The following is a 14,009-nucleotide window of genomic DNA, read 5'->3' on the forward strand; positions in this document are numbered from 1 at the left end:
TGAATAGTGGCCTTGTAAAAGGTACAGGATACTTTCAGGCATAAGTAACTTTCGACCACGATAGATTAAAGGTTTATATATATATATATATATTGTATGTATGTATGTAACTTTTATTCTCTTTAATCTACCTGTGCCTTTTGGATCATTTTGGACCATTTGGAACTTACCCATTGGATTGGAAATTTTAAATTCGACCGTTTTGGATTTTACCATTCTTGCATTTTTTACCCGTCACCGGACTATCCATTCATGTGAAATGTTTTTATCATTTTTCTTTTACCTCCTATTCCCCTTACCTCACTCTTTTTTTTTAACCAAGTAAGATCTGTGACTTACTTGTAGTTTCATTAAATACTTTTATATGCAAAATCCGATCCTGCATTTTGCTAATTCCTGCCCTCTGATGAGAAGGAGAGTATTTCTTCGAAACTCCGCGGATTAAGGACTATCCACTTATCTTGTGCTTCCTTTTTTAAAATTAAATATGTTTTATTAATCATTTGTTCATATATATATTATATATATATATATATATATATATATATAATATATATATATATATTATATATATATATTATATATATATTATATATATATATATTATATATATATATATATATATTATATACATATATATATATACACACACACACACACACACACTGGTAAGTTACATTCCAATGAATAAAGGAAAGAATCGGCCCACAATAATTTTTTAATTTTTTTTTTACATTTCTTTATATTTTGAATACATTCTCTTAATTTAGGTAAATTGCTTAAACTTGCTTCTTTACTGTCTTACACGCGTTTCATGATGTAAAATATTTTCTTTATTCCACCAGACAGCTCATCAGAGATGAACAGATATCAATTAAAACCAACACAGATTTAGAAAAAAAAAAGAAAAAAAAAAAAAAAGAAATGAAAAGATGGAATGTATTTAAGAACGATGATGAGATCGGCAAGTCAAAAATATGGAACACTCACTTTAAGGATGATAGTCAAAGAAAATAGTGTGTTCATTTATCAAATCTTCTTCAAAAGAGACTGTAGTGGACTGGTGGATATATTATATATATCCTCCAGTCGTACAAAATAGGTAAAATGAATTGAATTGAGAAAGAAACGAACAACGCGTTTATTGAAATAAAAGATCTAGAATTTATTTCATGAAGAAACAAATGAAAGAAAAGGGTACAGCACGTGTTTAGTTTGGCGTACGTCTCTCGCTGTTAACTGGTGAAAAGGAAAGTCTATTGTTGTAGAGAGAGTGAGAAAGTCAATCTAGGCCATGGAGAGAGAAAGTGTGTAAGATGTACGTACTGTCTGTTGGCTCTTGCCCCACAAATAGTAGCAGGGGCGGACACGCGCCCCCGAAAGGGAGCGGTCGGTCCATCGACCGCTTAGGTTGGGAGCCGAATTGAAAAGAAGGAAACAGCTTAGGTCTCTTGCTTTTGTAGTTGTTTCCGGTGGTCTTTTGCGCATGTGTGGATTTCCTTTAAAAGGGAAGTGACGTTGCCCATGTGTGTGTACGTGTGTGCGTATGTGTGTGTACGTTAGCGTGTGTGTATATGCACATGAATGTGAGTATGTACGTGAACGTGAATATATGTACGTGTGTGTATGTGCACACGTATGTTTGTGTGCGCGTATGTGTATGACAAGAAAAATGGCTTGAGATGTGAATGCGTGTTTATGTGAGACTAGAAAAGGGCTCGCACAAGATATTTGATCTAATGTAGAGACGTTCTGACGCTACCCTCTTGGTTTTGATGAGCAAAGTCAAGAATGTGGATCAAAGATTAAAAGCAAACAAATTTCTGATAAAATTTGGAAAATCCTATTTATAAAATATTTATTGTTGGCTCAAATAAACTTACACAATTACAACTATAAACTGCCACAAATAATTGATTACTTAGATACGAAACTATCGTTAGTGTGAAGGAACATAACTGGCTATACACCGGTTACAAACTGTATATATATATTGGACTGTTTGGCAGACAGCGGCAGACAGCGGCAGACAAGCAGTCGCAGTAAGACGGATAGTCTTACGTGTTGATTATCAGACTTTCTTCCCCATACTTGTTACTATGTACTTCTATTTACCTTAGGCGAGCAGCCTTACGTTTCTGTATTATAAATAAACCCCATTACACATACCACTCGGTGTAACTCACGTTTGTCTTTATTTCCTAAGTATTTAGGAATATAACAATGGCGACGAAAGGATGTTCTTTCTCTTAACAGAGATAAATTACCGTACCAAGGACTGTGTACAATGCAAGGATTTTTTGTTTTACGAAAAAAACAAACTACACAAGGATTTTTGACCACGTGCGTCAATGAATTTAAAAATTTTTCCTACCTAAAGTAGCGAAAAGTACGGGTTTTTCTTCGTAAAGAACTCACAAGAAATTATAGAAACATGTTCAAGGTAAAGTGGAATTTATATTTATTTTGACAAGTAAAAAAAAAAAAAAAAAAAAATGGTCGCAAGTTGAATTCGAAACTACACTAAAGGATTACGAGTTTCGAAAGAAAAAATATAAATACAACGACTATTGTACCATTTTATGCCACGTGGGAACGGCAGCCATATATATATTTTTTTTTTGGGAAAATTAATTGTTTGTTATTGCCTTTATATAAATAATTGGAACTATTTGTCGTGGGAAGTAAGAAATATTTTGTGTATGAACTTACGTTGTTGAAAAAAAAAAAAAAAAAAAAAAAAAAAAAGAATTATTTTACAAAGCCTGTTGAATTACTATGGATGAACTTTGTTGAAACGTGTTGTGTCTGCATATTGCTACTAATTTACGATATACGTAAATTTACGATTTTTCTTTGGAATTATTGTGTAGAATTCGAAAAGACATTTTTGTACTAGAAGCTAACATGGAACAATTAGCAGAGTTAACTAAGGCTCTAGCCCTTAGCATCCAGGAACAGACAAAAATGACTCAACAATTTTTAGCGCAACAACAACAACAACAACAACAAATTCAACAACAACAGCTACAGCAACAGCTGCAACAACAAGAAGAAAGAACACAAAAAACTTTAGAGGCACAACAAGAACAAACAAACATACTACAACGACAAATGTCGACACAGCAAAAGAATTTAGAAAAGCTAATTCTAACGTCGACCGGGAAGAAGACTAATTTTTCTGCCGAGGGTATTTCAAATTCACTAACGGAATTTCGTTACTCCCCGGATACTGGTGTTACTTTCCCTGCATACTACAGAAGATACGAAACAATTTTTACGAAAAGATGTTTAGACTGGACCGATGAGGAAAAAGTTACCCTGCTACTACAAAAACTGGGTACTGATGAAAACACCAAGTATGCAAATCTAATTCTACCAAAAAAACCGGAGGAGGTTTCGTTCGAGGAAACAATTAGTACCTTGTCGAAAATATTTGATAAAAGGGATAGCCTATTTCACTCTAGATACAAATGTTTGAACATTCAGAAGGCAGAAGCTGAAGACTATCTAGAATATGCTTGCACTGTGAACTGTTTATGCGAATCATTTAAATTGAATGAAATTTCCGCAGACCAATTTAAATGTTTAATCTTTGTACAAGGTCTCACAGCACCAAGGGACAAAGATATACGTTCACGGATCCTAACAATTATGGAGGCGGATCCTAACATAACATTGCAAAAAGTCACTGAAGAGTGTCAACGTCTGATTAACATAAAGAAAGACAACACTCGCATTGAAGAGAAAAATATTTTTAAGGTGCAGCAAGTAAAAAGGCAAGGGACCACAAGAAAGTCCAGGTTCCAAGAACACAGGATCCTTAAAGGATACAAAGACCCAAAGCTAAAGTGTAAATGTTGTGGTAGTTTAAGACACAACAATAAGACCTGCTGGTTTAGGAACAAAATATGTTATGAATGTGGTCTCAGAGGTCACAAGGGAACATACTGTGCCCAGAAGAAAAGACAAGGGACCGATAATGTAAATACGCTTCGCATGAATAAAGAAAAAAGCTGCGAAAGACGGAAATATGTTGATGTTCGGATAAATGGACATCTGGTTACATTGCTTCTGGATAGCGGTGCAGATATTAGTATTATAAATGAAGATATATGGAAAAGGATAGGTCGACCTGAATTAACGAAAACCAGAAAGACGGCGAGAAGTGTGTGCGGCAAAAGATTAGAGTTCAAGGGAGAATTAAAATGCAAAGTGACATTCGCTAACCAGACTCATAAATCCAAAGTGTACGTCGTACCAGGAAAGAATACATGCCTGTTTGGGGTAGATTGGATTGTCCTGTTTAATTTATGGGAGAAACCCATAAATTCGTTTTGTAACGTTTTAACTGCAGAAAAAGCAAACCAAAGGGAAGACTTCCTGAAGGATTTGAAAACTGAATTTCCCAATGTTTTTGCCGAAGGACTAGGACTCTGTATTAAGACAGAGGCAAAATTTGAATTAAAGAAAAATGCCACTCCAGTATTCAAACCTAAAAGGAATGTGCCTTTTTCAGCGATGGACGCAATCGAAAAAGAGTTGGATAGACTTCAACAACTGGAAGTCATTGAAAAAGTTAACCACACAGATTGGGCAAGTCCAACCGTGTATGTAAAGAAAAAAAATAACAGAATAAGGGTCTGTGGAGATTTTTCAACGGGTTTAAATGACTGTCTATTGGACCATAATTATCCCCTTCCGTCCGCAGAAGATCTGTTCTCTAAGCTTAACGGAGGAAAAATTTTTTCTAAGATAGACCTCTCAGATGCTTACTTGCAAATTAAGATCAGCGATGAATGCTCCAAATACTTAGGCATAAATACTCATAAGGGCATTTTTAAGCTAAAGAGGCTTCCTTTTGGATTAAAGGTTGCTCCTGCTATTTTCCAGCAAATTATGGACACGATGCTGGCAGGGTTGGAATTTTCAATGGCCTACCTTGACGATATCCTAATTAAAAGTGAAAATTTGCAAGATCATAAGAAGCATGTAAAAGAAGTATTCAAAAGAATACAGGAATTTGGTTTTAAATTGAGCCCAGAAAAATGCGATTTTTTTATGAAAAAAATTAAATATCTAGGTCAAATAATCGACAAAGAGGGTCGAAGACCGGATCCACAAAGGACTGAAGCAATTGAAAAGATGCCTGCTCCAGATTCAGTGACAAAATTAAAATCGTTTTTGGGATTAGTTCAATACTATGCAATTTACATCCCTAACATACATAATTTAAGAGCTCCTCTTAACGAGTTACTGAAAAAGGGTGTTAAATGAAACTGGAATAAGGAATGTGAATCTGCTTTCCAAAATATCAAAAGATGTCTACTGTCAGACTTAGCATTGGCACATTTCAATCCAGAAAAGGAACTAATACTAGCAACGGACGCCAGTGATTACGGTGTTGGCGCTGTATTACTTCACAAGTATGAGGATGGTAGGACAAAAGCTATCGCCCATGCTTCAAGAACGTTGGTTGCAGCGGAGAAAAATTACAGCCAAATTGAAAAAGAGGCGCTGTCGATAATATTTGGAATTACAAAGTACAATCGATTTCTCCATGGACGATCTTTTATTTTGCAAACCGACCATAAACCCCTACTTACCATATTTGGATCAAAGAAAGGCATTCCCACACATACTGCGAATCGATTACAGCGATGGGCTGTAACCCTCTTAAACTATCAGTTTAAGATGGAACATGTATCCTCAAAAAAGTTAGGACACGCAGATGCATTATCACGGTTGATCCCTAAAAGAAGCGAAAGTTTCGAAGAAACGATAATTGCTGCGCTTAAAGACGAAAGTGAATGTACAAGTTCAATGTGTAATATGATACGTGAACTTCCGGTAACTTTCGAAAAAATAAAAAAAGAGGCAGTAAATGACATTTTCATTAAGAAAATGAAAAATCAATTGGGATGGATAAAAAAAAATAAAAAGGTAGATCAAACAACGCCTTTTTCCATCTGTGAAGATGTGCTCATGTATGGTGAGAGGATCGTAATTCCACTAACGTTACAGAGGAAAATTCTGAAGGAATTTCATACAGGTCATCCGGGCATTTCGAGAATGAAATCCCTTATGAGAGGATATGTGTACTGGCCTGGTATGGACAAGGAAGTTGAAAAATGTGTCAAGACATGCAGAGGATGTCAATTAGCAGCTCGAGATCCTCCAGTAAAAACGACGCCATGGCCAAAGACGGACCTACCCTGGTCACGTCTGCATATTGATTATGCGGGACCTATAAATGGTTATTTTTACTTGATTATTGTAGATTCTTTTTCAAAATGGCCAGAAATATTTAAGTTTAGACATCCAACAGCAAAAAACACTGTGAGTGCGCTTAATGAAATTTTTAGCCGTTTTGGAGTGCCAAAAACCTTAGTGAGCGATAATGGAACAGCATTTACTGCTCATGAATTCAAAGAATTCTGTGACTCACTAAATATTCTACATATGACAACACCTGTGTACCATCCACGATCGAATGGGTTGGCCGAAAAATTTGTAGATACGTTTAAAAGGGCACTTAAGAAAAATCTTACTACGGACACAGACGAACAATGTATTCAAACATTTTTAGCAATTTACAGGGTGACACCAAATCCTAATAATAATGTCAATTCTTCCCCGGCTGAGCTAATGTTTGCAAGAAAGATAAGATCTGTCTTCGATAGGCTGCTACCAGAGAAAAAGAAAGTTTTCAAAAAAGAAAACCTTAATACCAAGTGCTTCTCCCCAGGTGAAAATGTATATTTCAAAAATTTTCAAAATGGACGAAATCAGTGGGTTGAAGGTATTATCAAAAAAAGGATTGGGAGCATGGTCTATACCATCCAAGGATTAAGTTTTGTCTGCAAAAGACACAGAAATCAAATACGTCCCAGACTGTCTCCAAATGTGGAAGAGACACCAATGGAAACATTGTGCGATATTTTTGATATACCAAAACCAGCGTGTGTACCGCAAACAATGAATATTTCGCCTGAACCGACCATACGGGCTGGACAGAAACCTTTACCCCGGGTAACGCTGACCAGAAGGAAAAGCGCAAGAAAGAGAAAAGTTACCAGGAGATTAAGCCCTGACCCTAAAAGGAAGAGGTATTTAAGCTAAAATCAGGAAGATTTCAGCTTCAGGGGGAGGTGTTGTGAAGGAACATAACTGGCTATACACCGGTTACAAACTGTATATATATATTGGACTGTTTGGCAGACAGCGGCAGACAAGCAGTCGCAGTAAGACGGATAGTCTTACGTGTTGATTATCAGACTTTCTTCCCCATACTTGTTACTATGTACTTCTATTTACCTTAGGCGAGCAGCCTTACGTTTCTGTATTATAAATAAACCCCATTACACATACCACTCGGTGTAACTCACGTTTGTCTTTATTTCCTAAGTATTTAGGAATATAACAGTTAGTTAATCCAGTTACTAAACAAACCGTATGTTTGCCAAATGTATAGTTTTTTTCTCATATTCATTATTTAATCACCCCCCTCAAAAAAAAAAGAAAGTTATGTATTGGCCTCGCATTTAATTTTTAAAATTTCTTTTGTTTCAATGAGCTATGAAGAATATAGAGCACATCTTGAATCCAGAAATCGGATGTTCCCTCTCGGAATTGAATTTAGATTATAAACTCAATCAATTTTAAATAGAAAGGGATAAAAGAAAGATACATATGAAAACAATTGCAAGCATTATCGATTCTAAAGTAATAATAATACGTTTTTAACTTAATTTTAATCAATTTGTCAGCAAAATACAGAAAAAAAATTAAAGAAATATCGAAATTTATTTACTTTTTGTTTGGAAAAAGCAATAATTCTGGTGATTAATCTGGACCAAAGCCCGATTGGAATGAAAAACATTCGGTAAATTCGTTTGATTGATTTGCCTGGAAAAAAAAAAAATTAAAAGAAATTTGAAATGGTATAAAAATACAATTATAAAGACATAAGCTTTTGTAACATGCAATTCGGGGATGAAAATGTTATGAAAGGTCCCAATAAATATAAATAAAAATTTATTTTTTATGTGGACCTTTCATGCATACTTCATCTTATCGTTTTTCGAATCTTTATTTAAAACTATTCTGGGTGCCCGGCGTTGCCCGGGTGTTTGGAGGTGTGTGTTGAGCAAAAAAAAAAAAAAAAGTTGTAGTAGGCAGGCAGGCTCGAACCTATACCGTGAAGGAGGAAAAGAACAACCGGAAGTGGTGAAGTTTAAATTAAGGCTAGTCAATCGAAACGTACATACATTTAAACAGGCTGGTGAGATTTATATTTATAGATGAATCTCATCTGTTTAAATGTATTTATGTATGCCTAAAACTTTCGACAGAGGCGACGGATTTCATGAAATTGGTATCGTTTTGAAGCTAGATCCTTCGGACGACAAATATAAAAAAAGTGGCTAAAAATATTAATTCCTTCACTCTCAACTGGGCACTTTTCTACAGGGAGGGGTCGCTTTTTTCGCCGATATTTTTGAAAGTCATCTCCTCTTTTCGATTGACTAGCCTTTGCCACTTCTGGTTTGGCAATGGACGCAACGTCAAAGACGTTACGTTTTTGGCTTTGTTTCACATTCTTTTTCCTCCTTCGTGATATAGGTTCAAGCCTGCCTACTACCACTTTTTTTTTTTTTTTTGCTCAACACACACCTCCAAACACCCGGGCAACGCCGGACACCCAGGCTAGTATTATAGAAGCCAAGAATATTTGATCAAATTTATTTTGCAATTCATTTTATGTGAAATTTCGGTCTACGTACACCAATTATACTAACAACTAAAAGTCAGATTTGCATTAAATCTAATCCGTAGTCATTAGACATTATGATTAAACAAGATTGTCTGGATTTCAATTTCTTCTTAAGCTTAAGTTTTAGAAATTTTCTAAAATCAAATTCATGATAACGCTTTTAGACAAAGTTTAGTCGTATTATTTGGATTCTTCAGACTACTGTTCTCATCTTGAGTGTCATTTTTATAACGTTTTGGTCGATGTAACCTCCGACTTTCTTCAGGTGCATCATGCCGAACTGTCGAACTCAGGGATTTAGATGGAATTTCGAATGGGACCCTTTATTTACTTCATGGTGGTAGCATGCTTTCGTTCCATCAGTCACTGAGAATTAAACTTTAGGAGAAGGTCAATTTACAGTTAATTTTACTAAGTATTCTAATCACTGCGATATGGGGCCTTGCACAAGATGAAAACGGTAGCCAAAAGAATTCAAATAATATGAACTAGCCAGACCTGTGGAAATTCCATAGGGAACTCATTCTTATGTAATATATTGATGTTGGCATTTTGTCGATGTTCAGCGTAAATGGAAACGCTATGATATAATTGTAGCGCTTTTGTTAAAACTGCAAAAGTATTTATCTAAGCTAGCAGGGACGTCTGGCATAGCCTGATCATAAAGTACGCTTAAATATGATATTTTAATTCTTGCAGTTTTCGTATATATTATTAGCAATTTTCTATTGATTTTTATACGTAATAAAGTTGCAATTGAAAAAATAAAAATAATATATCCATATGACTTGAGTGCCTCAGCTTGAATCGAAACCGAAACCAAAATTTATGAATTCTTGATAAAATTATTTATTAAACAAAAAATATATATACATTACTGGAGTGCCATTAGCTATAATCTAAATGGAAACTTATGAAGAATTCTTGGTAAAATTATTTATTACAAGAAATGGAAGTCGATAACAATTAAACGACACTCGGATTTAAGATTGACACACAAAATAAATAACACACGCTATTCTATTAATATATAATCAACCCTCATCTGAAAAACGTATTTAGTAAAGCTTAGTATGATTACTTCTTGATGCTGATCAATGTTAGGGTGGAAAAATGTTCTGTTTGGTTGGTGGACCCATTTTACTCGCTCTGGGACGGGTATTCTAGTTCATTGTAAGAGATAATTCACGTAAGGAAAAGAATAAGAATGCCAACTTACAGTTTGGAATTATTAGACCCGGACGAGATATTGGCAGCCGACATGGAATCAAAAGCTCGTTTTCATTTTGAGGAAGTGCAATCTCGAATCTAAAGAAATAACAAAAAACTTCAATGAACCAAATCCAATTTTGTTAAAGTTGGTCTCATTTTTTATGAACCTGGCAATATGTGTATGCATATGTGCAATGTGCATATGTATGCGAGTATATCTGTGTGTGTGTGTATGTGTGTGTGTGTGTGTGTGTGTGTTTCTCTGTGTGTGTGTGATGACTAGGGCGGTGACAACAGCATATTCTTTTTATTGTTTTGCCTCTTGAGTATATATCCATTAATAGCTTATGTTTTTATATGGACTGATGTGCTTCTCGGTTGATTGACTGTGTCCTTCTGTATCGGATATATACTTGAGTGAAAAGAATGAAAAGCATATTCTGTTGTCGTGGGCCCTAGTGACGACATGTCTGTGTAGTGTCAGTAATATCAATTAGAGTAATAAAAGAGTTTAGATGTAAAATATATAAACAATCAAGTTGTGAAAATTAAGTCAAATCTTAGCCCAAGTGGCCGATTTCTTTGAGGGGCGTTCCAAAAGTGATGCATCCTATTTTTATTTAGTTTTTTTTTTTTTTTTTTAAATTTTTTATTTCGAAATCAGAAGGGATTGCAGATTGCATTACTATGATGACTGAACCTATTCATTCATGATCTGATTTTTTTTTTTTTTTACATAAGAGTCACCACTTATCAAGGCCCAGAGGCCACTCGAGGATAAGGGTTCAAGAGTGTACGATAGATAGTCAATGGGAAAATATCATAGGAATCTTTAGTAGTGTAAATTTGGTAAATTGGATTACTTAAGGGGAACGGTTCAGCAAGAACTTGTTTACATTGGACTTGAAGACGACCATATTGTAATCAGCTGGAAAATAGGCAGACAGAAGACAGTTTCACAGGTGTGCAGTTCTAAGAAAGAAGCTTTGTTCATGGAATCTACGTTTAGGTTTAGACGCAGATAAAGAGTGGGGGAAATTATTGATAGTGGTTTCAGCTAGACGAGTGTTTCTCATAAAAGTTTGACAAGGCCATAGATTGGAGCTCAGACAAGCACTTGCCATGAAAATAACGATAAAGCAGAGACAGACTCGCAATATCTCTTCTGTCAGAAAGCGGTTGCAGGGAAGAGAAAAGGGCATTCCCTACTAGGCTACGAAGTCTATTTAGAACTCTGTCAAGGCAGGATAAGATCTTTCTAGCAGCTCTCGCCCAGATGTGGCAACAGTACTCCATCCTTGGACGTACCTGGCTCTTATATAGGTCAAAAATTACGTCAGCAGTGAGATATCTACTGGATCGATAGAAGGATCCCAACACCATTTACCACTCTGTTGCAGATATAGACGGTGTGAGACTAAGAAAACAACTCCTGTCATAGACGTGTGTTAGAAGCAGAGATACGTCACTGAATTCTTGGCAAAGATACATTAAGAATGGTGATGACTATGTAGTAAAGTTAATATAAAGCACATGTAGGCCTTATCTTTTGATTCTGGACTATGTTCTCTAGTCAGGAAAGAGTGTTACAGATATAGACCGAGTCCATGTGCATGTTTGCTATGTCTATATAAGATTACTAGCTTACTCTTAACCCGTTGGGTCAGTATTTGTATTATTATTTATATATCTATAAAAGTAAAAATGCATGCGTGTGAGGACACTTATCCACCTATATACTAAACGAATTTGTGATTTACAAACATGAAATTTGGTATATAGGATATTCAAACACGTGGAAAACATTTTCATTGGTTTTAATCTGGAAAAAGGTCTGTTAAGAGATCAAAATCGAAAAATCGATACACGGAGGTGATTGGATTTTTATCTGTTTTCAACTTTTTCACGACTGTGCGTGCGTGATCATGAAACATGACAGCTTTCTCAAGTTTGTTTGAAAATTCTTTTTTAAAATCATGTCAAGCTGGCCTAGTGGTTATCGTACTTGGCCTTACTGTCTAAGTTTTAGTCTCAGCTCGAATACTTTTTTTTTTTTTTTTTACTTACAAGAAATGTTTAGTAAAAGCATAATACTCGCATGCACATGTCTCAGTTTTTTTTCCGTTTTTCTATTTAATTTTTTTTTTTTTTTGGAAGGAATTTAACATTACGTCTTATACCTATAGTATGCCTGTTTATAATAAATAAGAATTCCGCATGTATTAAAATATAAGATTTATGCATATTTTACGACCGGGCAACGCCGGGCGGCGTACTAGTTAAATATATAATTTTTTTGTGTTACAGCCTGCAAATATACATGGCTCGAAGTCGACTTTTAATTGAAAATTCTTTAATTTTACCTTTATTTTCCTGCATCTGTATGATTACTGATGTTAAATCAGTTTTCTTTCTCCCAGGTTAGTTGGCCAACTAACGTAAACGATTTTTTAAATATTTTATTCGAATTTAATGTTCTTTCTTCTTTTAACAAAAATGACTAAAAAATTAATTTTGATTGCATAAAAAAAAAAAAAAAAAAAATTTTTAATCTTACTTTTCCAGCAATTTAAGAAACTGGGGTATTTTATTTGGTGGGAATATATAAGGCTGCTCAGCGTCGCCACATTTTCCAGTAAATAACAATTTTAAGTACTTCTTTTGCATCACCTGAAACATAAGATCATAAAAAAAAAATAAATAAAATAATTGATAAGAGTAACAATAGAATAGTTTGTGTATAGAATTTGTTGATAAGCATGGAAAAAAAAAACTAATTAAAATAATGACACAAACGTGTAATATATTTTTGTGTTGAATAAAATGGATTCTAAAATGATTAATAGATGCAAATTCGATCTTGAATTTCAAAGTCAATCCATCATCGCTGGCTAGTGTCTGATCTGTGCAGGCCACAACTAAGGGTACGTGGCTGCCTGTTATATTCGTTCTAGGACCGCGTTTTACATACATTCTTTTTTGTCTTTGCTTTTACCTTCCTTTGTATTGTGTCTAATATTTTAGTTGTACGGTCAACTAAAATACGATTATTGTACCTGATTCACCGTATTTAGGTTTTGGTTTCGATCGTTTACAAGAAATGAACTGTTTGGAAAAAACAATACTCACATGCACATGTCTCAGTTTCTTTTTTACTTCATTGTTTTTTTTTTTTTTTTAAGTAATTCAATGTTACGTTTAATACCGGGCTACGCCGGGTATATCTTCTAGTATTCAATAAAAACAAAAAAAATGTAATTTTCAATTACATCATCTATTTAATAACAGAACAGACTTAAATTACACTTTATTCAACAGAACTGCCCAGTAGTAAAATACACTCAAATATATTTTAGTTTATACAAATTCCTTATTACAAGAACAAATTCTCTATTGAATATTATAGTGCACCTAATATATACCGGATTTTAAAAGTTAAAAAAAATCTCGGTGCCATCAGCTAGAATCGAAACCAAAACATTTAGTTACCAGCCATGTTCCGTACTGTTTTAGCTATCAGCAGACAGATAGATAAGAAAGATTTAAAATTAAACCACTTCAAGCTATGAATGAATTTGCGCATGCGCAAAAGTAATAGAACTAGGTCGTAAATTGAAATGAACATTTTGCATTTCAACTTGTTGATATATTTCTGTACACATTACTAATGCATCCAAACAAAAATTTTATTCATTAAAAACCATCCTTGGGGTATGATTACTATTTCCTGTTAATTTCAGTGTTATGTGACCGAGAGTTTATCGGTTAAATATTTTTCACACAGACACATATATTTGTTTTATTTATATTGATGAAGATAGTGAACATTTAAAAAAGAAAAAAAATCAAATCAGTTCAAATGTTAACATATTCTAGCGGGGGAGGGGGCACCCGGCTTTGAATATGATATTTTACTTGCAGTGCCATCAGCTAGAATTGAAACCGAAAGCAAAACTGTAGCATTCAAAGCTGGTGACGTTACCACTGTACCAACGTGACACGCATATGAACCGATTAAAAA

General features: G+C 34.6%; 1 protein-coding gene across 1 annotated transcript in view; it reads right to left on the reverse strand.

The window, feature by feature from the left end:
- The window catches only part of LOC145276726 (leucine-rich repeat serine/threonine-protein kinase 2-like), a 338,716-nt gene that overhangs the window by 108,768 nt on the left and 215,939 nt on the right, over positions 1 to 14,009 (reverse strand). The window contains exons 44-46 of the mRNA XM_080127947.1: positions 12,546 to 12,658; positions 9,996 to 10,084; positions 7,814 to 7,908 (exon numbers count right to left, since the gene is read on the reverse strand). Of these exons, the coding sequence (XP_079984073.1) occupies positions 7,814 to 7,908; positions 9,996 to 10,084; positions 12,546 to 12,658 (297 nt within the window). The remainder of the gene's footprint in view (positions 1 to 7,813; positions 7,909 to 9,995; positions 10,085 to 12,545; positions 12,659 to 14,009) is intronic.

The sequence above is a fragment of the Euprymna scolopes genome, chromosome 1 (assembly GCF_053919585.1).
Source record: "Euprymna scolopes isolate OS-2025 chromosome 1, ASM5391958v1, whole genome shotgun sequence".
Classification (NCBI taxonomy): domain Eukaryota; kingdom Metazoa; phylum Mollusca; class Cephalopoda; order Sepiida; family Sepiolidae; genus Euprymna; species Euprymna scolopes.